Source organism: Anoplolepis gracilipes, chromosome 11 (genome assembly GCF_047496725.1).
Source record: "Anoplolepis gracilipes chromosome 11, ASM4749672v1, whole genome shotgun sequence".
Lineage (NCBI taxonomy): Eukaryota > Metazoa > Arthropoda > Insecta > Hymenoptera > Formicidae > Anoplolepis > Anoplolepis gracilipes.
The window spans coordinates 9,267,070-9,293,471 of record NC_132980.1 but is presented as its reverse complement, the minus strand read 5'-3'; the positions used below and the strand labels follow the sequence as shown (position 1 = coordinate 9,293,471).

Sequence of the window (26,402 nt, the reverse complement as noted above, 5' to 3'; positions counted from 1 at the left end):
ATCGCTATCATTTTTCATCGCGAGTAAAGTGTAAACTTTAAATCGAGCAATCACAATACGTTTATACAATCATTATTTTAATTGCGTTTTTATATTTTTAAAATATTCCGTTTAATATTTTAATATCAATCGTTGATACGCACAGATACGAATATAAATTATATTACATCGTTGTAACTTCTCAAGACATTGACGAAAGAGAGAGAGAGAGAGAGAGAGAGAGAGAGAGAGAGAGAGAGATTTATTTAATCAAAATCTGCTCGCACAGTCAATAAATTCCTTACATGCTATACATAAACAATAGGACGGCCTTGATCTTGTCCATTCATACGACGACACTCGAGCGAATAGGTAACGGCGTAAGTCGCTCCGCATTTATCATCGTATTATTTTCCCAAACGCGATCATTCTTTCATGTTTTTATCATCGGCTCGCACAATTGATTGATTTTTGTGATAAACGATTCGTATGATACATCGATTGCTTGTTGATATGATGATGTATGTCACGAGATTTACGCATCAAAAATCTACTATGCTTTTGCAATAATTATTTCGATTATATATTTCTTGACAGTTTATCGTGTCATTAACTCGCACATTTAATTAATAAAATCGTTATTAATTCCATTTTTAATATTTTAGTATCAATCGAATATCGCGTATAAATAGATGCGTTTTTACATCGTTGTAATTTCTTAAAATGTATCTTGCAAACATTATTCTATCAAAATCAGTATACTATATTTTCGAATATTGAAATTTACGGATATCTGTTTTCAATTTTAATTTAATTTTATTCATTTATGTTAATCTAAATCTCATTATCGCGATGAGTGTCGCTGAGTGAATTGTCAAGTAAATCATAATTTTCGCATTTTCATCTCAATATAATAAAGTTACGCATCGTAATTAATCGGGAGTGTCGTGCAAAATGTTACGCCGATCATATATAGGTTTCGCGTTGCTTTCTTAATACAATATAATAATGTGCATGTTGTAATTAACACTGGGAGTACCGTGAAAAGTGTCGCTCGATCGTTATATTTTGCTAATCGTAATTAAGCATGTTTTGGCGTGTGTGTCATAAAGATCAACACATGAAGAGAAGAGAAGGAGAGAAAAAGAAGAAACCTGGACGTAGGCGTCGGAGGATGGCAAAGGTGAGTAAGTTTAATTATTTATTATTTGTAAAATTGTTTGTTTAAAATTATAGCTCTCTGCGGTAATAATCCTAAATTATCGTGTAACATAATGAAGATAAAAAATATTTCAACATTATATTTCTGAGATTCATAATTATACATACCTATATTAAAAAAGAGAAAGAGTAAAAAGGAGAAACCTCGAAGATATTTATATAAGAATTATAGAATTTTATTTATATTTTTCAAAAGTTTATATTTAAATAAAAACTTTATTTTGGTGTAATCTGTTTTATTAAATGTTTAAAGGCAAATAAAAAAATTTGTTTGCACATAATAGTTGGTATTTAAATATTATTTCAGATACACTCTTGTTTTATGTACATATAATTTATTTAATTCTTTAAAAATAATCTGTTAGAAAGTTCGAACCGTATATGTAGATGACTTGTTTCTCCGTCGACAATTTTAAGATTGTATCGCTTTCATACATAAATTCGCGCCCACGAACGACAAAGACTATATATGACATAAACAATCAATATGCAATCCGTAATTTCGTTGCATAATAAAAAATCGGAGGCGGTGCTCACCCATTCGCCCGCACATTCGATAATAATCGGTCCAGCATAAACGCGGGAAAGCGCAATGAATTTCTAATTACGCAAGGAGGCAATAGAATATACGTTACATAATGCCGCGTGCATTAACGCAATGCGATTGCCGAGGAGTGCGTGTACGGTGCAGGTGATTAACGGCGAAGGGAATTGCGTAACGCACGTGTGCGTCCGCGCTGTTAACATTTCCCCTGCGGGAATAATTAAGAGAGACGGTGGCAGTCGGTTTCACGCACCAACGCTAATTTCGTTATCGTCTTCTCGGCGGTTAAGTTATAATTGAGAAAACAACGCGTGCGGAGGAAGGTGTCTCGCCAAATGGTTGCCTAATGATTCGATGTCGAGAACAATGCACGGTTTAATTTCCTACTGATTTTTCATCATTTCAAAGCGATTACTCTTCAGTGATAAATATAGAAATATTTTAATTAAAATATTAGAAAAAAAATTAAAGTCAAAACTTAAAAAAAAAAAAAAAATAAACGCATTTATAAAAATTACGTACACAGCGATGTAAAATGTATGGATATTTCTCAGATTGATAAATGTGTATAATATTATAATCATATGAATTTTAAAATCACACATTTACACGTATTACGATTCTTATCTATAGGAATTAGTATAGTCATTTTTTTTTTTTTTTTTAGTTAAATGAAAATTCTCTCGTTACCGAGAATATCGAGGATCAAGATAGCATATTTGGAAAGGACGAGAAGTAAGGATTAGGGTAATCGAGAACACGATTCCGAAGCCCGACGAGTTATATCGTATCCAGTGTATAGCTCAGTCGGCTGATGAGGTCAGTCCGATCGCTGACCATTGGTCAATGCCCTCTCGTCAGAGCCGTTTGTTACGAACGAATGATCGATCGATCGATCAATCGGTAGGCCCGCAAAACAGATTGATTTCATTCTAAGCGGCTTACCGTAACCCGCACTTGGTTAACCGCTCACCCGGCATTACGTAAATTATGAGCGATTTGACATGCCGCTGATAGAATCGAGTATAAAAATCATGAGCCGTATTTCATGTCGATGAAAAGATACACGTAGATATGTCAGCTTTTTATTTAATGAGAATTGATTGGCGAGCGAAAAAAATTTAAATATTTTAATCAATATGTATTTAATCAAAACGGATAAAAATAATTAAATTAAATCTTTTAAAATAATATTTATTATAATTATTAATTAAAAATTTTATTATGTTAATTGATATATTATTACGTTATTATATTTTGTATATTTAGTAAGGAACTAAATTTTTGCATTTAAATTTAATATTTTAATTTTCTTCAAAATTTTGGATAATTATATAATTATTTATATCAAAGATAAGCTTTACGATAAATTTTTTCATCGCGTGTGTGTATTTCAATTATTATATAAATAGGGGAAAATATGAAGGACTGAATCACCGCTCGCGTGTATTTACGTTAAAATAGTTACGTGCGTTTTCCGGCTTGTGTGATGAATATCGCAGGTAGAAGAGCAAGTTTTCTAGGGGACGGTCATTCGAACCGGCTCGCGATAATAACACCGGCTTGCAAACACGTGCATGCACTCGTTTATCTCCGTTACGTGACGTTGGCTCTCTCGTCTCCCAGAATTGGATTTTAAGTGATAAAACGTGACGTAAATTTACGAGAATATTTAGTAACTCTCTATCTGTACGCAAAGGCCCCGTGTTGCGTTAACATGGCATTACTAACAAGAAAAATGTGACACATCTAATATTGTATCTACACCTATTATTAATTCAATAAAATTACGCGGTAATATCTTTCACAAAAAAATTATATATAACTTTCACAGAAAGATTTATTTATTACTAGAGATTCTCTGGACCCAAAAAGTAGCTTATCGTGAAAATGAAAATAATAATAAAATTACGTAATAATTTCTTCACCGTATAATATATAAAACAAATATATTTAAAAATAATTTGTATGTCAGAGATAATATAATAGTAAACGAAGATACAGACAATAATTTTAAGAAATCATAGAAATAAAATAAAATAAAAAAAGAAGGGAAGGGAAGGGGACACCCGGGTTTGAACCGGGGACCTCTCGATCTGCAGTCGAATGCTCTACCACTGAGCTATATCCCCGTTGAAGTTTCCTTCTTTGAATAACGCTCTTTCACAACTTTATAACAGATACAATAAAATTGTATAATAAATATGTAAATATAATAAATATTCACATAATTATCATAAATCAATATCCAATAGATATCCAATGTGTATGTACATATAAAAGAAAAAAAGTAGCAAAAACATGCGGTGATAAAAATTTTGATTTAATCATATTATTATGATAATACTTGACATTGTAAAACATTATATATGTAAAACAATCTTTAAAAAAATTTAACATACCTTTCACTACAGTCTGCAAAATTTATGCTTTCCAAAATGACTTTCCACATATTTCCAATATCTCAATTTTAATATCGGCCTAAATATTTTGCAACTAATATATTTATATACAGTTGGAGATAATTTTCCCGCGCATTGAACAGTAAAATTCGACGTCAGTTTGTCGAGTCTCGATAAAGAATTCGCAGAAGCAAAAGTTAGGAGTCATCTGTGTAGTGACAGGTGGATAACGGAATTCTTGGAAAAATAACCGGTTTCCCGACCCGGGACGTACAAGAATACCGTGCTACTATGTCGCATATATTACGATTACGATAATAAGTGCCCTTATTGCTACGCTGTACGACGATGAAATTGTACGCCGGCGTCCTCTATATCGCATCTCATTCACTATTAAGATTCTGTTATGATGCGAGATCGATAATGCAGGAACTTTGTAAAAACCACGTTATATACCATAATATATTATAGTCTCAACACAACATATAAATTTTGTAAAATGATCAAATAATATATTATCTTTTATATATTAAATGTAGTTGTAAAAATTGCTTGTCGCATCTAAATTTCAATATTTATTCTTTCTGAAAAGTTAAAATTTACAAAACTCCAATTTATTATTTACACCACAGCTACTCATGGTTTAATATAATATATAATTTGTTTTATAAATATTTTTTTTTGAAATTTATATGTAAACTATGTATAAATTTATAAGTACATGTTAATAATATATAACGCATTTTTGTATCAAATTCGTTGGCTTGACAAGCAATTTTTATGGTAATTCTTAACACATATACTTACTGTTTTCCACTGGATTTTTTCGTAATCGATAGGGTATTTTGCGTGGTCCGTTTAAACGGTGTCCGCCCGCCCGAACCCACGGACATCCCGCTTCGAGTCTGAAAAAAATATTTTTCAATGAGTATCTGTTAATTGTAAGTTTGCAATGTAAGGCATTCGAACTGTAAATAGTTATATATTAAGTTAATATTAATAATAATTTTAATTAATGTCGGAAATTCCGTGACATAATACGAAATGTTGTACAAATAAAACTTGATAGTTAAATTCGCGAATTGAATTTTAAAAATTGATTTTAAAGAGATATAATTTTCCGTATGCACTATTTGCATTTAATATAAGTAATAACAAATAAAACAAATATATTTCTATACATTTTAATTGTTATTGAAAATAGGAAGAAATTAAATAATAAGAATCGACATTTTACATTCGATTTCCTGTAGAAATACTCTACAAAAAAATGTTGCTCGCACAGATAATGCAATCTTCGGCGCAATAATGTTCTCACAAGAGAAAGAGAGAGAAAGAGAGATTGTGGAAAATATCTTCCGTAGAAATAAACAATCATGAAGGAGGTGCGATCGCAAAAACGCACTAACACGCACAGTTCTGCTCTATTTCGCGTGCATCGCACCGCGGTAAAAGAGCAACAATTAAACCATGGGATAAGCTATTATATATATATATATATATATATGCATGTTATATAGCGTCGGATTATCAATTACACGGATGCGATTTTGTAATAAAAAGCGGAATCGTCGGGCCAGATCGCCGGTGCTTTCGCGCGAATTCAACTCGTTTCTCTTTCGCGATAATCAACGTGCGACACACGTGTAATTATCCTGTACGAGTATTAAAGAAGAAGAAAAATAATTTAATTATTGGTAGCTGTGCGCTAACTAACGTTTTCGTGACGCTCTGATTCGGCCACGATTTATATTACGATAGTCCAATGAGTAATTGAACGACATATAACGACGACAGATCTCAATTTAAAACTATATGTAATAGTTGTAATAGTTGTCACATTTTGAAAATATTACATGTGTAATAACTTTATCATAATTAACTCTTTAACGACAAGCTATTTTTGTTTTCTATGTGTAAAGTTAAAATTGATTATATGAATTAATTTGTATTACCATTTTTATTTTGTAATCATTTAATAACCGCTGGCTCTTTGTAACGAAGATTAACATAGTAATTTAAAACACATAATTTTTTAGTAATCATATTTTAAATAATCAATTTTTATTTCTCATTATATTTTAAAGTATAATAAATATAACTCTTGTTATTAATACAGCTTTTAAGTTATTAATTTATTAATTCTCTTTGACTATTACGTGATATATTAAAAAATGTATCTAATTTCAAATGTTGCGCAATGTTACACGAAAAGATGAAAGAGATTTAATTTTATTAATTACATTTTATAAAAGAACATTTTTCTTCTAGATAAGATAAAAATTGGATTATCACATTAGAAGTATTCCATTCCTTAAATAGATTGAAAAGTCTAGCAATAATTAAATAAGTATAAAAATATACTTAATTTATCGTATTTATTTACAAACTTGTATAATATATCATTTTATAAATTTTTTCTTCAAACAGGGTTTTGCACGGTTTCTTGGCTGTAAAACCTTCAATAAATGCAATGGCGATCATTATTTTATTTTTGTCTTATCTCTTTCTCTCTCTCTCTGTACAGATAGCATTACATATTGTGTATCACATGATACATAAATAAGCTCGATGTTTTATTAGTCAGCACGTAATTATACTTTCTAAAGAAATAATCGATTATATACATTACACATGTATCTACAAAAATATTTCTGGCACACAAAGTTATTTTTGGAGGAAAATGTATGTTGAATATCTAAAAGAAGTACATAAAAACATATATGATAATAAATGCGTAAGGTATTACCGAATTCCCACCCAGCGCATCTAGAAACTGCCGAATCATTTTAAGTAATAGATGAAATTGCACATTGAATCACTGTTTTACACACTCATACACACCACACACATTCGTCTCACATTACATGAAAAAAGATGTTAGTCTTTTTTCACACTCATTAAATCATTGCTGATGCAGATTTACACATTATTTCAAGCGTGCGCGAGAATCAAATCAAATACTGCTTTCGAGAGACACACTTCAAAATTGTCTAATGAATCACCTTTGCGTTAACGGAAGCATCAACATATATATATATAAAAAAAAAAAAAAAAAAAAAAAGATATATCGTCGAATCGCGTGAACCGTTACAACGATTTTGTGATCTCGCAACATAACATCGCGGGAATCGCGCGCCGATTTGCTAGAAACGAAATGTTGGACACGTATTCAGCAGAGAAACACGCAAAATATTATTTTGTAGCAAATTATTTATCGTGCTGTTTCACCGACACTGCGACACCCGAGGAAGCGCGACCGAAGACTGACGGAATTCGAACCAGTGAGATAAGATTTAAGTTGCCTGTGATAAGCTAGAAAATATCTAGAGGTAACTCTCCGTGTGTTCACTTACGAGAGTTCGTAATGAAACATCTACTCGATTACGGAAAAAAGCCAATTAAATAATCTCTAAATAATCTCGATTATTACTTTCGAACACATTTCTTTGTAACACATTTTTCGCGACTTCCATAAACAGAGATTTCAATTAACTCTAAGATTTTTACAGTGTAAAAATAATCTAGAGAAAAAGGGGATAATGATCGCGAAGCCACACTTATTTGTTATGAATAAAATTCCATTGATAAAATCTTGATTAAATATTTAATCGAGAGTTGAGAAAACGTAAAATCATCCGGAAACTCGGTATTTCTAACGTTACTGCTACCATTGCCGAAATGTCAGGTCTATTTTTGATCATCCAAGATCTCTTTTCGATCCCGATCGCTCCGATCGCGATCGCGATCGCGCGCGACTGCGAGCATTATTGGTCCCGCGAAAAACACGGCGGTTTCGTGTAGCAGGATTTTTAACCGTCGCGGATACCACAACATGAGGCGATCGGAAGGCCATACGTCCGCATACATGCGTACCTTGCGAAGGTTCATCGAACCTCGGGCGCACGTACCGGGTTCTCTCGACCAATAATAAAGATGCACGCCCGGTACGTAACTACGCTCTGTACATACGTACATAAGTACTACCCTGCATCTGTACCCTCTTTCTCTTTCTCCGTCTGTCTCTCTCGCTGTAGAATACTCAAAGTGAGTATATACAGGGTGTCTTGAATTCAGCGCGTCTTCGATCGAAAAATAATAGATGGGCGAGAAAAAAAAAATTTGGGTTAATTTGACTTTGATACGTTGATAATTAAAATTTAAACACGTCATTTATCATTACATTATTTGGTCATTCCTTTCGGTCTTAATTAATTTTATCGTCGTAAATATAGTCATTTATCGTCGATCCGAGTAAAAAACGGTACTGTCAGTATTATAGCGTAATTATACACAGATCGTGATGTGAATGCAAATTATCCGAAACCCGCGATACTGTACGATGTAAATCGAATTATTTTCGTATTCAAACTGTTATTCGGACGGAATGGAATTTCTGAATTGCTACATTCTCGGCACATGACTTTTCGACATCAGGATCGTATCATTCTCGAACCGTTACATTCTCGGATCACGGATTCTAGGTTGCACAACATCCCGGGACTGTTACATCCTTGTGATTCTCGTATCATGAATTGCAACACCTCGCGTCCTTGGAATATCAATCTTATCAATTCTCTCGTTTGCCTCAATGTTCCTCTCGAATTTCAATTCGATCAATTTCAGTAATAGATATGCGATTTGCGTATATACTTGGCGATATCTCAAGAGACCATAAGTAACACGCAGTATAAACAGCATAAACCCTTTTCTAACATATAATTAATATTTTTTATTTTTCACAATATTTCGGATTATTCAAACAAGTTGCAATCAAATATTATTAGAATTTAACTTTAATGATAAAACATTTTGACACTGTGAAAACTTCTTTGTGAAATAATTTTTAATACAATTATTATCACGCGGCTTCACCTACGTAATTAGTTCGAAAACTTAGTCTTTGATACATAAATAAATTATCGTGAAAATCATCTGGATTTTCCTCGGGAAATTCCTGCATGTACCGTGCGACACCCCGTATACATGCACGCCTGCCTACTTAGTGGCGACCGAGTCGCGTGTTTCTCTCAACGACACGGGAATTGGAATTCCTACGGAACGGATCATTGGCTTTCGATGACGATCCGTTCATAAGCGTGATTAAAAAAATCGACGTAGGACTGGAGCACGAAATAAGTGCGAAAATAAAAAAAAAATATCACTTTATGTCGCGGCACAATAATAACGAACGAATCAAGTATATTTTGGTGTATTTGCTGATATTTCAAGACGCTATATATGCTTTATGATTATTCATGATATCACCGATGCATTAAAACTATTATAATTACGATATCATCGATTTTGCGCGTTATGACGAAGAGATACAATCATCAATATCTTTGATATGAATATTAGAATATTAATTCACAGTTTTATGATAAATTGCTCATTCTTTTATTCTATCAATAAAATGAAAATGGATTAAAGATTTTATTAAATCAAAATTAAAGAGCTAGAGCTCTCAAAAATTTAAAAAGTCAATGGTTCATATAGAGTTAGAGATTACACTAGAAGAAAAATAGAAATTATAAGGAAAAGAGAAAATTTCGAGAAAATTTAAAATGTAAAATATTAGAAATTCCGCGTATATCCGAGAAAAATTCAAGAATTCTACTTTTTCCGCACGCACACTAAAAAACAATTGGCAAAACTACCGGAGATGCATCAGAGTTATTGCTCATGTTATCAGCAATAAGGCAAGTCGTTGTCGTCGTCGCTCAACGTTTTTCGCTTTAGCCGCAGGGTGTGGCGGCGATAGGTCTTTTGCCTACACTTTGCCTACATTTTGCCGGCAACAGCAGCAATAACAGCGAGTCGCGTGTTACGCTGGCTCTACATCGCGCACGAAAGACACGTGAAAGAAATAATTTTCCTCGAGCACTTTCTCGTTTTAGTAGAATATACGTTCGACTTATATTATTTTTATCGCAATATCAAAAAATGATAGGAAATATGCGTATAAATAAAAAAATAGATATAAATTTAAACATATATTTCAATCGTGTAAATTAAAAAACGCAAATATATAAGAAAAGAAAACCTGATATTTTTCATATCTTTACGCCTAATTTATTCTTTGAAATAACGATTAAAATAATTTTCAATTTATTATATATTTCTATTCTTATATTTATTTCATGTCTCTCTACTCTTTACTGGAATGATTTTCATGATAGCGTGGAGGCAGCTTTAGACTCGTACGGTGTGGGCCGTACGGTTCTAAAGTTGCCTTCAGCCACACTTCTCACCCGTGCAAACGGATCGCTAACCTTTATCGCCTATCTTCGACGGGTGATTGCCTTCGCTCGCAAAATTATCTCGCGCAACAGGTGCATGCGTTTATAAAGCGCGACGCACCACTGAATTTTGCCTCTCGAGGAAACGCGCAAGATACAAGACTCGCCGAACCGGGATACAGATCGTCGCGCGAGTGCATCGGCACGTGTCGCGAGCGATGACACGTGACGAGTTCGATCCCGCGAACGACGATATCTCGCTACGCGCGGCGAATCGCGTGACTATGTATGGAGAGGCAACCGAGGTGCGTTTAACAGCGAGGATGCCGCGATGAAATTTTTACAGTATAAAGTGTTGTGTCAGAATCGTAAATATCGAAATAAACAAGATTCGTTTTATCGAATTAAATGTTTCTCGCACTTGCAATATTTTAGAATTTGCAACTAGTTTCATGTAATTTCCATGTGTGCGAATATTCTAAATTATGTGGTAGACAACGGATCTACACACACATAAATTAAAAATACCTATTAATAGAAAATAATAAAGTAAATTATATATTTTTATATTCTTAAAAATAGTTTGTTAACTAAAAAATATCCGGATTTATTGAGGATACGCGAGATTAAATTTAAATTTTATACGACACAGATGGTAATGTTTTGCTTTTTCGTTACCACACAGTGTTACACTTGTACCGTTATATGTGCATTCGGAAGAAAATCATAAAGTGAATGACGAAGATGTGGTCATGAAATTTTACGGTTTCTTTTTTTCAATAAATTTAATATCTTTTCATTTTATCAACTTCACAAATGCACGTTTAAACAACAAAACAAAAACGCGATATTAATTTTAATTTCGTTTATTTTTCTTTTCCTTGTTTTTTTGTCATTAGACTATTAGACTTGAGTATAATTTTATAAATCTCTCAGAAAAAGCCTTATCGCAAAGAATTAAGCGTTCGTATATATGTATGCATTGCTAATTAAGCTTTATTACGCCAGCGGAATCGCGGAAGCTCTACTATTTTGTTGCATCATGTTCTTAATCTAATTTACATCTCTCGCCGAGATGGAGACGATTCCCTTCGTCCGACGTAAACAAAATAAAATACACGCACGCACGCGCACACACACACACACACATACACACACATATACACGCACTGTTACTTTGAGAAAATTGTCGGCTCGTAAGATCTCGATCCTGATGATTTTTAGAGACATCGTATGCGTCGTCGTCGGCATGCAAATCGCGGAAATCGACGTGAGAGGAATCACGCGTGAGAGGCACACCTGTACATAGGTATCTTCAATTCTTTCGTTTCCCGTGAACGCCAGCAGCCTATTGTTCGAAGAGAAAGAAACGAAATCGAAGATCCGGCGAAAATCCGCGCGATAAATCGCGGATCCTCTCGCGAGGAGACGCGCCGAGACGTGTCCGATTCGGCAGTTCAATGCGAACTGACCACGTCTCATGCAATACCATGCCATGCTCCATTCCATTCCGCCACCGTTCCTTTCGGTCTTATTCCACACACACATACACACACGCGAGTAATCCCTCCCTCTGCCCCTTAATATCTCTCTCTTACAACGTGACTCCCTACTACTCACGGTCGGGTCCTTTTCGCGCTCTCAATCACTCAGACTTTCGTCATGTCGCTGCACTTGGCGAGTACGCGATCATTATCACGATGTTCTCGCTGGCAATTAATTAATTCATTCATTCATTCTAAGTCGGGATATTTTCAGTGGAAAGGAAGCCGTATTTCCAGTCGAACGAATAAAGTATTTCGTAAAACAGGACGGATAATATTCTGTTACTTTATATATGTGAAAAAAGCTAGACTAATTATATCTTGCTAAAAATGAGATATATTATGATATTACATATATTATATATAATGCAAATAAACGCATTAAAATATTCTAATATAATATACAACTTTTAGAAGTCTAATTCTTAAAAAAAAAAAAATCTATATATATATATATATAAATTTATATGTACACATTTATATTTCACAAAAAGTGTTAATCAGTAAATCAAGCCTATCTTTCTCAATGCACATTTTTGTCGAATTATACCCGCATTCCACTAAATTACGGTCTAGTGTTCCAAGAGCAACGCTTCCGTCATCGTGGTCTCTGAAGATGACCGATGATACATCATTTAATCGGCGTTGATTATGAAAATTCACCATCGTTTAAGTAACCTCGGTCGGTTTCAGAAATTTTACACGATATATTAAAATTTAAGTAACTAATTTTTTCGCGAAACTTAATTTTCTTAAAACAAAAATATCTATCTTAAGAACTTAATATTAACATCAGTGTAAGCTGCAACACTAGTTTCTCGTAAAATCATGTTTCGCGAGCACACGTATTGAAATTTTTTCTGCGATCTTGGTCCATGCTAAGTGAGTGACCTAATCGTCGCTAATTTCATTTAATAAATCGTTTGTCGGCTCTCGCGTTCGTGTTCTTTATTTTTTTTTTCTATGCGTCGCAACGCTGAACAGCCCTATCTCGCCCGCCTATCTGTCTGTCGCGCTCCAAATACCTGTTCGGCTCTACCCACCTGCCGTCATTATGGCTCGTGGCGTCCCACGTGAATCTAAGCGCGGATCGCGACGGGGGAACCTCGCGCTACCGTCGTGAGAATCCATTTTTCTGCCCGTTGCAATCTCCTTCCGGCTGCCCTCGATCAATATCCTGTATGCAAGAGATTGCACAGCTCGTTTTTTTTATGGATGACCGAAAAAGACTCACCGTCTCTTTTCTATTATACCCTAGATGACTTAAAAATTTTTCTATTATTACAAGAAATCTTGCGACTTAATAAAAAATATAGTATGATAAGATAAAATAAATAAAAAAGTAGATGATGATAATAAATAGACAATTTTGAATCCATATGCATGAATGCTGCCAAAAAGTTCTCTGAGGTATTCTTCAAGATTTCTCTCATTTTAATTACGGTATTTCAATAAAGCGTTTCAATGTAATCTTTTAATACGATATAATGTTGTAATGAAAATTTGTTTTGACAATATTGCTTGCACGCTAGAAAAAAATACTAGAAAGTTATACATAAATACATCAATTTGCATCTATAATTTTGTAATAATTTAAAAAAAATAATACACGCATTTAATTATAATAATTATCTCTGGATATTATATTATAAATCTAATTATTAAATGCAAGATATATGTTTTTCCAAACTGAAAAAATCGCGCGATCACGTGGAAAATAAATCTAGATTTCATACTCCACGTAATAGATGAATAATAATGATTCTACGTGTGATAAATGACAAGATCAATCGCTGTATCATTAACGATTCTATCAGAGACCGCGCGATCTGTTAATCATACGGCCCGATTGTCACAGCCTATCGATTTCGCGTGTACTCACAAAGTTGCTCACGCGATACTACGGAGACGCTGTTGATCATTGCAGAATCGAAGATCGCGTAATATTCGCTTTATAACGGCGATTGCATCGACGGAATGAACGAACGCGAAACTACATGCGTCGCGGACGACAGCCCGCGCTAGACTGCCGGTCTGATGACGACGCATCGTCTTCAGCATTTGGCTCGGATGAGCAAAGTGGACGGACGGATGGGTAAATGGATAGATGGATTAATGGATAGATGCACCGTGACGGCATCCTCGCGGCCGCAATTTTCGAATTTTTAACATCAAGTATCTCTAAATGCGATTTTCAATTCTTCGATTTTTATTAAAATAAAATTTACTTCAAACTTATTGATGGTATTTCTAATCTGTCTCCTTTGAATAAAAAAAAAAAGTATTTTTGAATTTTTTATTATTTATTTTTTTTCATTAATTATGTTTCATTAAATTATTTAATTTTTTTTCATTTGATAAGCGCGCAAATTTTATGCGTTTTTTTAACATGTGTGTTCGATTATATTAGACAGATAAAATTAAGCGTTATTATGATAAAAATCGATACAAATTCAAAAAAAGATATTTTCGCAAATTTTTATGAAAATCTAAATTCCTCTAGATGCAATGTCAAAATATAAAACTATTATATATTTTTTATATTCCTAATTGACTCTACTCTGCGAGTACCATCTTCCGTGTACAATTAATTAATTGAGTAATTGGTGTGCAAATAATTGTTCGTTTGTTGATTATATACTCTTGCCAAAGTGCAGTTAGATCTCCACGGGCTGCATGACATAATGCGCATTTCTGGACTAGGCCGTGACATTGCATAACGAAACGTATGAAATGCGTATCGCGATACACAAGTAACGCGAGCTACCGACGCATCGGATAATAACATACATAGTGGTACACATATTACGTCTCGTCATAATTACAGACTTCATACGAGCCGCTATGCATGCTTTATGTGTCTATTAATTTTATAATGTATTTTTAATGTGACGCAGCTCGATAGCAAATAAACAAACTAGGAAAAAATCTTTTCTCAATTTAAAAATAATCTGTATTTAAAATACTAATTATTTATAATCAAGTAATCGAATTGCAGTAAAGAATAATAAAAAATTCATATATTGTATTTTAATATTTTTTTCTTTTTGTTTTAATTCACAATCGATTTTTCCTCAATTTAAATTTAAAATACCAAGACACATTTTAAGATGCGATAAAGATGCAAAATCTTAATAGTCTAAATTACTTTGACGTTATAAAAATTTTATTTCTTCACGTTTAATAACTGAGATATTCAAAACTTTTAACTCGTCACGGTTAATAACCGAGATATTTAATGCCGCAGAAAATAGACTTTAAAAACACCGACTAAAAATTGGTTGATAAAGCTTACATTCACTATCACGATATAATATATCCTTTATAAATTTTAGTTTTTTACTAAACTAAAAAACATTGCCAATTCTACTTGAAACTAAACAAATACACTTTATTTCCAAAATTGAATTATTCGAAAATTCGTTCATTTTTAATTATAAGTGAAATCAACGATTTGCATAAAAATTAGAACATGATATGAATACGGAAATGAAGACGAGGCAAAAGAAGGAATGTCAAGGGAGACAAATAGAGCGCGTTTTGAGGCAATATTATACTTCCTCACTAATGTGTGCAACGCGTCTACGTGTCGTCAGAAATGCAGTCATTTGAGAAAGATCAAGATAGATAGATGAATAGAGAAGGAGAAGAGAAGAAAAGGAGAAGGAGAAGACCAAGAGAGACGAGGAGGGCTTCGTTGTCGGCGAGAGACCTTGACGGTTCGAAGAGCGCTACCATTTTCGCGGGGCGTAGTAGCGGATCGACGCAGGTGTGGACCGACCACACGATACCATAGGTCACGAAAAGGAAGCGCGAGTACGAAGGATGCGGGCTTTTTAACGGGGAAAAATTGAGTTTGATCGACTTGACCTTAAACTTGCAATTTGATTCGTGGAAAAAGTGAGATCCGTTGAAATTCGACCGTATAATTAATCGTTTGACTAAATCTGCTTCCAAGCGTCTTTCAACACATATAGAATTATTTTTTGTAGTTAATCAATTTATTTTTTATAGAACGCAATCTATTTTTTTTAGCAGTTTTTAAACGTGTGACTTTCCAAAGGTGATTTTTCAATGACAAGATCGACAATGATTGTTTGCAAATGATTTAGAAGTGTTTGTATATATGTATCACTTTTAATAAGGGTAAGGAAAACAACGCATGATCACGTTTCACATTATTTTATCAGCATAATAATTGATTTAGAAAAAAATACTTGATGTTTAATTATATATGATTATATATACATATACTTGTATCTAAATATATAGATAACATATTTTTATATAAATCTTGCGAAGAGAGATAAGTAGAAGACTTTTCACGCGGAATCTCCATATTTTTCTATCTGATATTGCGTACAGAAATTGTGATTCCATTTTTCGACCACCCCCGCACGTTCGTATCGCGAATTGCGCGTCACCCTGTAACACGCATCTAGTTTATGCCAAACTAGAGCGCGCAGTGCTAAAGATAGGTCGTTGCAGGCAGGAATCGGTGTGCATCCACTACCGGCACAGGGAACAAGGGTGACCTTGGCCTTACGAGCTTATATAACGAGGAAACGACTGATTCGTGAGCTCAGTCGTTTCGATCTATCGACGCGACGTATATCGTAACTTATCGGACGGATCACATTTTTGACGGATGCATTTTTCCCTCGTAATACGATTTTTTTTTTATCAATTCCGATACGAAACGCCATCAGAGTGCTCTCCGCGTTATATTAATTATGCAAGAATAAAATGCATTAGCGCGTCTCTTCACACCAATTCGTTTTTTTTTTTTTTTTTTTTTTTTTTTCAAACGTCTAATTAAATTTTATTTTTCTGCATACAAATCGGGTCGGTTAGAGTGTCTTCCGCGTACGAACCTTTCCTTTTAGCAGGAATAATATCCGAGATTTGTGAAAACTGATTTTGTTTACGTCGGAAATTTCCAAGAAAACGTGGCTGAGAGAAAATGCAAGCGATAGCGGGATCTCGGAAAAATAGGTGCCATTAAAGGAGCGCGCGCACCGCTTCGACCGATCGAACGACCGCCGACGGCGGTGGAGGGGTTGTCGTCGCGGAAAATCAACTCTCTTCTTGGCAGAAACGGAATGAGCAGCCTGTGGGTGGCAGCCGCGACGGCGGCACGATAGATCGCGAAGCTCTTCCGCTTTTTTGACAGATGCAAGCGTCAGTGTCGCGCGACGCGTCGCTAGTGCCCGTCGAGAAAGTCGATACTGTTTACGACAGCGGTCGCGGTGAGTCGATCCGAAATGCAAATTACGAACAAAGGTGTTCCGTATATCGATGCTTCGGGAATCGATGTTGCGATTAGCGCGAATATATTAAAAAAAAAAAAAAAAAGATATTTTTTATCTTCCATGAGATTTGACTTTAGAATCTTTCATTATGTTTTATCTAAGCTTTTTTTTAATTATTGTTGTTGGTTAAATGAGATTTTGTGTCTTTAATTGCATATATGACATGTTGTAATGATAATGAGTTAAATTGAAAAAAAAAGGACTTGTAAACAAAAGGACTCGCAATTTCGTGTATTAATCATATGTTAAAGAAACAAAGCTTAATCAATTCTCTCGACCTTGGTTTTTTCATTATGGTCATGCATAAGAGAATCGCATCTACTATGCAGACTGAGATTAGATATGCAAAAAATCTATTTAACTCTTTTTAGTACGCTTGATGCAAACATCGTTACGTCAAGTTTGCCGGATAAAATATCTCGAACTATGTAAAAAGTACTATGAAGTCGGGTTATTTTCTAACGAGTTTGAGCGTGTGTTAAACGCAATGGGATTACGACATAACGAAAATTTGGCATTAACCACGTGCACGACGCACTTATCAACACATTTTCTGTTTATTCTCTGCCGTGAGATCATCGTGAAATTCGTAATAATTGATGCGATACGCAAATAAATTTAACTTACGAAAAATGATTTATTTATTTGTCACTTATTATATTATTTTGTGCGTATTAAAAATACTATTCTTAGCGCTATTTAATATCAAAATTAATATTTTTTAAACTTTTTTTTAGGATTACAAAGACTTCAACGAACATAGAAACGAGTGGGCGAAATTACGCAGCACGAGTTTCCAGGTAAAGATATTTATTATACATACTTTTTCGATTTCGATATTATCGGAAGTATCGAGACTTTATTTTGAATTCTGAGTATCTATGCTTGTATGGATTGTTAAATAATTTGTATAAATAAGTTGTGTTAAATAATTAGAATTTTGAAATATATATTATCAATTTCTTTAAAAATTTAAAGCATCAATTTATTTAATTACCAAAATATTAATTTAACTGTAAATAAGTGTTCCTACAGTTCTAAATATTATTACATTTTATTACACGTTAGTTTCATTTTCATTTGCATCTATCTTTTTAATTTTAGATTTATATATTGATTAATATTTCTATGTATGAAACGTATCAATTTGAATATAATTTTGCAACTTTGAGTACTTGACTTGATATCATACTAAATCTTTTCAGGTGACCCACTGACACTGTGATCACGAGGAAGGATGTTCTATTCGATATTGCTACTTTGGGCGTTGGTCGGTCTAATTGGCCGAGTGCACGGCAAATGCAGCTTAGCCCCAATCGCCGACAACGAGCGGTCGATCGCCTACGTGTGCATCCACGGCGACCTGAGCGATCTCGACGAACTGTCCGACGAGACCGAATGGATCGAGTTCTCGGTGTCGCGCTTCAACGCGATCCCCGACGACGCGTTCCACCGATTCCCGAATCTCCGTCGCTTGTCGTTCTACAATTGTCACGTGAACGTCATCGAACCCGCCGCGTTTCGCGGTCTGCATCGACTCGACTGGTTGACATTCCACGGCACGAGAATCCACGTGGCGAGAGGCGCGTGGTTCCGCCACCTACCGAATCTCAGGCGATTGATCTTGGATAGGTAATGACATTCCTTACAACTTAATATTATAAGTATAGCTAGGACAAAAGGATTAAAAAAAATTTTAATTTCGTAAAAAATCTGGAATATATATAATAATAAGTAGAGAATAACGTTAAATATTTTGTTATTGCTATCAGTTAAAGATTTTGTTGGCAATGTTTTCTTTCGCCTATAATATTCGGTTGCCACGTTCAATACATATAAATATAAATCATCATCGACAGTTATTGCATCGAGAAATAAATGTTATATTTATCAAATTCGAGGACATCGCTAAATCGAGGCCATGTGCAGCGACTTATGTAAACTGCCGACAGTTATATATTCGATAATGTCGATGACCCAGTTATTCAATGTACCATTGCAAGCGTGACGTCATCCGGTATCCGAATATCAGCGATTAGAAAATAATTACGATTAGTAGAACCTATGGAATTAAGATTACGCCTACAAAGTTTGCCTTTTTTAAAATTACGTTAAAATCTCAGATGGCGTTATTCTTAGATTTTCAATTATTAGAATCCCGAACCTTTAAAATTTTTTAATTTTAACATCCTCTGAGGTTCTAAAATTCCCGGATTTTTAGCACAAGAATCCTTAAATTTTGAAACTCTTAACATGACGCTTCGTTTGACTTTTCTATTTTTTTTTTCTTAATTTCAAGATTCTGGAAAATAAATGCGTGCATATTCGATACACATGTAAATACATTCGCATTCTACTTTCAGATGTGGTTTGGTGCACGTCGAGCCCGATGTTTTTCGCATGTTACCGCAAGTGGAGACTCTAGACCTGCGCGATAATGACCTCGATTGTCTCTCGGTCGAAGAGTTGTCGCATCTGACGATGCTCAGGACCGTGCGCATCGACGGCAACCCGTGGTTGTGCGAGTGCCGGCTGAGAATGGAAAAATTTTTCCGCGACAGGTCGATCGTTCAGGAAATCGAATGCAGAGTTCGACCGAGGATCTGCACCGTGTACAAAATTCCGCAGTGCATGACGCAAATCGATATCCCGTTCCCATCTCCGATGATAACCATCGAGCCGATAAATAGTCAGGAGGTGAGATAATCATTTTATACCTACTTACAATGCTACTTCTAACAATGTCGTGTGACAATTTATTAGCCTTTACGTACATTTTCTTCTTTCTAAAGACAAATTTTTGTAAATTAATATTAAAGTAAATTTAAATTGTTGACATAGTAAACACAATCAAAAATAAAAAATAAATAAATTATAGCGTAAATAAATTTCAAACTCTATAATGAATGCATTTTGACTGATGCATTCGAACAGAATAAATTGTAGGTACATCAACACACTCGTATATGTATAACTCATACTGACAATAAGACAATATGATTAAAATCAAATTGCGTTGTTTTCAAGATATCATGTTTCAGAAAGTCGAGTTGTAGAATAAAACTTGTCGATCATAATTGCGTATCTAATAATCACACAATCGTAATCTTTATTACTGTGATTTCTATCACCTAAAAAGGCAGTTTATCACACTTATCACGAAAGAAAGTTCATGCGTGATGATAGTTAATTAAGAATATAATTGTGCGTCTAATGACCGTATAATATCGTTATCCTGCACTTAAATTACTGATATTATCTTATATGTGAAAGAAAGTTAGAGGCACATATTATAGTTATTAAAAAATATCAACATAATATAAGACAAATAAATAAAAATTACCAATGTGATATTGGAAATATCAGTATCGTTTCAAAGAAAAATGAATTCAGCAAAATTATATATTGCATAATCATTTTATATATTATATAAAAATTAATTTATATACAGTTTCAAAATTTTTATTTCCTATCCGCTTGAAGTCATTTTTGTCAATTTAGTAAATAATTGCTATTTAAAAAATTTTGAAAATTTGATATATGTTAATTTGGTGAAAAAATACTGCAAAAATATATCAAGTATATAAGATAAAAGTGAAAATTGGTACTCATAATTAATACAATAATGACCCATGATGGTTTCAAGAGAGATAAGATCGTAATTTCACACACGATTTTCAGTAACTTTCCATGGTATTAATGTGTTAGTTAAACTAATGTAGTTTTTCATTTACACTCTCTCTTTCTCTGTCTCACTTCTTTCCCTCTATTTCTAGAATCATTATTCAGGGTGCATACTCAAATTCTGTAAAAAAATTCTCTGAGAATTCCAGGATCTTCCAGGCATTTTTGTTCAAAATTCCAAGTAAAATTAAAATATTTTTAGATGCAATTTTAAAATAAACTTATTTATTTTAGCGTATCATTTTTTGACATAAACAAAAAACATATATTTTAAACAATTTTATATATATATAAACATAAACAAAAAATATATATTTTAAGCAGATTTTAAACTTCCATGAGAATTCCATGATTTTTCAAGGTACAATAAAATTCCCTGAGAATACCAGGTTTTTCTCAGGGGTATACACCCTGTTATTTTATCGAGAGCTTCATATATATATATATATATATATATATATATATATATATATATATATATATATATACATTTTTTCTCTTTCTCTCTCTCTCTCTCTCTCTCTCACCCTCTGGGACATCATCCCAAAGCACCTAAATAATAATTATTCGTTCTTTCACGAGGAAAACTAATAACAAGCCTACCTTATCGGACGAAATCGCACTCTCAGCATCGCGAACCCTCGGCTGTTTTCGAGCATCGTTATCTGCTTTGGACGGGTTCTTTGGAACTCCAACCGCGACACGCTGCTTCGCTTCGCGATTACCGAAAATCACACGCGACATATATGTAATTGATGCACGGATGTACGCACGCGAGCACGGGGAAAGTTAATTCTATCACTCGGCGCACTGCGTCCGTTTCGACAGAAAAAAAAAAAAAAAAAAAAAAAAAAAAAAAAGCGCGCGATGACGGGAATCACGCGATCGCGACGACACGGTTATTATTATTACACGCGACTTCCCTCTTTTTCGGCCGGTTATTAGTCGGCACGCGATTCCTTTTGTATCACCGACAACTATCACGATGCATCGCAACACGTATCCGACACGCAATTACGTGACGCCGAAAATTATATTACGTTATTACACGGAAGCTCAAGCGCGCCCGTTTTGTTCGACGCAAGTGAAGCACGGAAATATAATAGCATGATTCGAACGAGAAGCTTTAGTACAACTGGTCACGTGATCGGCGAAGCTATCGCTGATTGGTTCGCTGTGAGAGTGACGAAAATCGCGCGATGCACAATCTATGTGCAATCTATAATACGAATCACGTTAAAAACATTCGCGCGTCTATAAAATTATCGTACTATCTTCCATCTTTGCAACAAGTTCCATTCGAAAAATTCGTCGATAACGGAAGAGTAAAGTTCGAGGTCCAGAGTTACGATATCGCGGCTAATAATTGAAACCAAAAAAAAAAAAAACAAACTAGAAGAAACTAATAACAGAGATAATTGATCGTGTATAAAAAAAAAAGTCCACCTCGCTTATCACATTCGCGGATCAATCTTGAGGGTTTTCTTATCTGTTTCTCACTTATTATCCCGCAGGACGATCGTCCCGGTAACCGTTTCCAGACGAGCGCACTGACGTCGTTGGACCGCCTGCCGGACAGGACCACGTGGATCGAGATCACGGGATTACAGATCGATCGCGTGCCCGCGTACGCGTTCTTTCGCTTCGGCAACAGCCTCCGTAGCCTGGAACTCCGCGATTGCTCGATCGGCGCGATCGAGCCGGGCGCGTTCGCCGGTCTACATCAGCTACAACGGCTCACTCTCGTCGGCAACCGGCTGCCCGCGGTCGCCGCTCATTGGTTCGACGATCTCGTCGCGCTGCGCCGATTGGTCCTCGCTCGCAACGGCATCACGCGTGTCGAGACAGACGCGCTACGTCCGTTGGCCGGCAGTCTGCGCCATCTCGACGTGCGATACAATAACCTGCGTTGCCTGTCGGTGAACGAGCTGGCGCACCTGAGGCATTTGGAACGAGTCGACGCCATCGGTAATCCGTGGTACTGCGAGTGTCGCAGCAATCTGCAGAGATTTCTCACCGATCGCAACGTGGGATTCGAGATTAGCGCTGGTAGATGCTACGACGAGGACGAAGTGATCATCGAACCGACCGATGGAGGGCAGCATACGTATGTAAGTGGCGGTTTGATGAAAATGTCCGATTGTTTCCTCCAAAGATAGCGTACAGAATGTTATTGTCAGAAGTAATATAAGTCCTTGTAAATGTAAGTCCTTTCTTAGAAATTACTTAATTTCTCTCTCTTTAGAAAGAGTTCGTAGATAATTAGTTATGATATCGAATAGGGAAAATTCTTATTTGATACTAAAGCCAGTTATCTTTATTTTAAATTCAACTCTGCTATGATATATATATATATATGATAATATGATAATATTCTTTTAATAATATATTTATATATTTATTATATTTTCTTATATTTGTTATATTTTTTATTAAAAATTTTATCTGGCTATTTATCAATTAATCAAATAATTTTATTTTAAAGATAGAGTGTTAAACTTTCTTCTAATACTAAATATCTTTTTTTAGACCGAAACGACTTCTATTACCGGCCAGGTGCGCTGGACCTCTTTCGATGAAATTCTGCATGATAAAAATATAACCGTAATAAAACCGACGATCGAGATTCGCACAGAGAGACCGCCAGCCCACAGAGGTACTTGCACGCAAGACAGGACGCAAACAGCGCGACAAGTTTTCATCTGTAGTGGAATTGTCTCGTTGAAAGAATTGGACGTCATACCTCACGCGGCTCACACCATCCGCATCATCCTCTCGAGCCTAAAGACAATCCCGACTCGAGCGTTCGCTCGCTTCGACGGCTGGCTGTCCAGGCTGGAATTACGTGATTGCGATATCGAGACGATCGAGTATCGCGCCTTCATCGATTTGTACAATCTAAACTACCTGTCGTTGCACAACAATCAATTGAAGTCAGTAACATCCGAGACGTTGGAAGGTTTGACGAATCTGCGGCACTTGGATCTTTCGCGAAATCATATTTACCGAATCACAAATGAAGTGTTTGATATATTGCCGCATTTGTACAGCCTCGACATCTCCGAGAACAATATGAACTGCTTCGGCGTGGAACATATGGCGCGTAAGGCGCCGCATCTATATTCTCTTAAAGTGTCGGGCAATCCGTGGAGTTGCCTGTGCGGCTCTAAACTAGTCAACTTCCTGGATTCCCATAGGATACCGTACAATCGCGAGACGTTGTTCGACGCGGCTGAGGACTGTCACATCACCGGAACACCCGTGATTCCAGTCACAACAGCGCTGACCACTTCAAAGATGACCACGACCGAGCCACCCTCGATAGGTCTTTGGGACGAAAAAATTCAGGGTTCCTGCACTAGAATTCTTGACTCCGCGGAACCACGATATCGTTGCGTCGGCGGCAATTTGTCATTGTTGAAGAGCATACCGTACGAAGCCATGGCCATCGAGTTCCATGACGGACATCTGTCCCATCTCCCGGCCGGCTCTCTTTACAAGTTTCCGAAATTGGAAGAACTCATCATCAGGAACAGCGGCCTGAGGACGATCGAGGCCGGTGCTTTCAGGGGTCTAAACTCCCTAGAGCGGCTTACCATCCAGGATAATCCGTTGACGTCGATCGAAGCGGAATGGTTCAACATAGAGCAGCTCGAGCGGTTGGATCTACGCGGTAACTCGATCCGCTATATCGCACCAGGCGCTTTCCAACACCTGCACAAGCTGGTCTACTTGAATCTCGAAGGCAACGATCTGCAATGCATCTTCACCAGCGATTTGCAAAGCCTGCAGCGTCTGCACATCGTCGAATTCGCCGGCAATCCGCTCAAGTGGCGTTGTCGTATGGACCTAGAGCAGTTTCTCGAAATGCGGAAGATCAAATTCGTCCGAGTGGAGAATTCGTGCGAAGGTAAGAAGATCATGAGGAATCTTCTCTATGTGAATCGGACCGCCGAACCTCTGGAATGTCCGCCTGGCTGCTCGATGGCGAATAAAATCGAGCAGGGAAAGAGTTTGATATTGTTTATAACATTTATATTATTTTTCACAATACCAATGCATTAAATCCCTTTGCATAAAAATAAGAATTTTAACTATATATAGTAAAATGACCTTCTCTTGAAATGTATTAGAGTCTTCCAATTTATGCAATTATTTTCCATAATATTTCACAGTCTTTTCTAAATTTATACTGATGCTTAATAGAAGAAAATTAAATTAAATTTGAAATGTTTATCGATAATTTTTATATAAGAAAAGATAAATAATAAAATAATGAAATTTCAAGATTTCGTAATAATTAAAAATTTAATGTAAAAAATAAATTATAAAATCAATTTTTCTTTACGCAAAAAGTGTTTAAAGATTTCCTAAATGTAAGTTTATTCATTATTACAAATAATGTGGCCTTTCTGTGAGACATTTGTCTAATGTAATATTCGATTCTGTCATAAGTTCAGCATTACGCGGTGAGTATCAAATTGAAACGTTTCTATAATACATGCAGATGTAATGAGGAAGTTGGTGATTGATAAAGTTTCTCAAAATGAAAGGAATCTTTATAAGAAAATAGACAGAGATAAAGATGTGGTATGTGGTATTGTTAATGTTGTCAATGCAATGTGTTCATACATGAAAACGCTTAAACTAATAAATACATATATATTTATTTAATGCGCGAATGCATATATATATATATATATATATATATATATATATATATATATATATATTTAAATTTAGTCTTTTTAGAATCTCTTTAATATTGTATATTGGATATAATACCGTACGTAGGATAACGCTTCTCGATCTCTAGTTAATTCTAGATTGCTTAGACTGTTAATACCAGTTGGTCGCATATGGCACGATTTGATTACAGATGTTATTATTATTATCAAGTGTATTATTATCAAATATAACAAGAATATGTAATCTGAAATTTATTGTGAAATTGTGCATTATAGCCGAAAGGGACCATCGATATACAAAACCATCTGTTAAAAATGAAGAAAAAAGTTACATTTGATATTATATATGTAAAGTTAATGCATCATATACATATATATAACCATCTCTTAAAAATAAAGAAAAAATTACATTTGACATTATATACAAAGTTTATACATCAACACAAACGTAAAACACATTCGCGTGCCATAAAGATACGTGTTAGTGCGACATTAAAATACTTCTTACTTGTGTTCATTTTATTATAAAAAAAATGATTGTATATATATATATTTATTGTCAGAATTGTAACGATGAGCTATTTACTACTAAAATCCAAGAAATTTTAATAAAAATTTACTTTCTGCAACATAATTATTTATTTCTCAACTATTTCTTACTATTACATTTATACGATTCGGTTTATTTTAATATATAATGAGAAGAATTATGATACAAATATTGATTTTATATTTGATCGTATAAATATACTTAATGTACTAACTGAAACCAGCAAGTACCGAGTA

The 26,402-nt window shown here is 34.9% G+C and overlaps 2 protein-coding genes and 1 non-coding gene across 17 annotated transcripts in view; 1 reads left to right on the top strand and 2 right to left on the bottom strand.

The window, feature by feature from the left end:
• The window catches only part of LOC140671400 (cytospin-A), a 44,384-nt gene extending 21,940 nt beyond the window's left edge, over nucleotides 1–22,444 (bottom strand). For 2 of the 9 annotated variants that reach the window (XM_072902644.1, XM_072902654.1), the window contains exons 1-2: nucleotides 11,688–11,900; nucleotides 4,954–5,051 (exon numbers count right to left, since the gene is read on the bottom strand). In XM_072902644.1, coding sequence (XP_072758745.1) covers nucleotides 4,954–5,051; nucleotides 11,688–11,897 — 308 coding nt within the window. In that variant the 5' untranslated portion in view covers nucleotides 11,898–11,900. Of the gene's footprint in view, nucleotides 1–4,146; nucleotides 4,454–4,953; nucleotides 5,052–6,895; nucleotides 7,184–11,564; nucleotides 11,640–11,687; nucleotides 11,901–12,975; nucleotides 13,195–13,814; nucleotides 13,960–21,531 lie in introns of those variants that run through there. The other 7 variants (XM_072902648.1, XM_072902650.1, XM_072902649.1 and 4 more) reach the window with 7 other exon arrangements.
• On the top strand, nucleotides 940–26,253 carry LOC140671402 (uncharacterized). 7 transcript variants are annotated; one of them, XM_072902659.1, is made up of 7 exons: nucleotides 15,669–15,832; nucleotides 15,971–16,078; nucleotides 17,982–18,044; nucleotides 18,450–18,876; nucleotides 19,608–19,941; nucleotides 22,443–23,039; nucleotides 23,458–26,253. In XM_072902659.1, exons 4-7 carry the CDS (start codon nucleotides 18,482–18,484, stop codon nucleotides 24,991–24,993), a joined length of 2,862 nt encoding a protein of 953 aa, XP_072758760.1. In that variant the 5' UTR covers nucleotides 15,669–15,832; nucleotides 15,971–16,078; nucleotides 17,982–18,044; nucleotides 18,450–18,481; the 3' UTR covers nucleotides 24,994–26,253. The 7 variants fall into 7 exon arrangements, with proteins under 7 accessions (XP_072758763.1, XP_072758760.1, XP_072758759.1 ...); XM_072902658.1 differs by having other exon boundaries at nucleotides 15,968–16,078; XM_072902662.1 differs by lacking the exons at nucleotides 15,669–15,832; nucleotides 15,971–16,078 and adding an exon at nucleotides 940–1,162.
• Trnac-gca (transfer RNA cysteine (anticodon GCA)) lies at nucleotides 3,805–3,876 on the bottom strand. The gene has a single exon. It is a non-coding gene; the product is annotated as a tRNA-Cys (tRNA).
• Nucleotides 26,254–26,402: the final 149 nt, after the last annotated feature.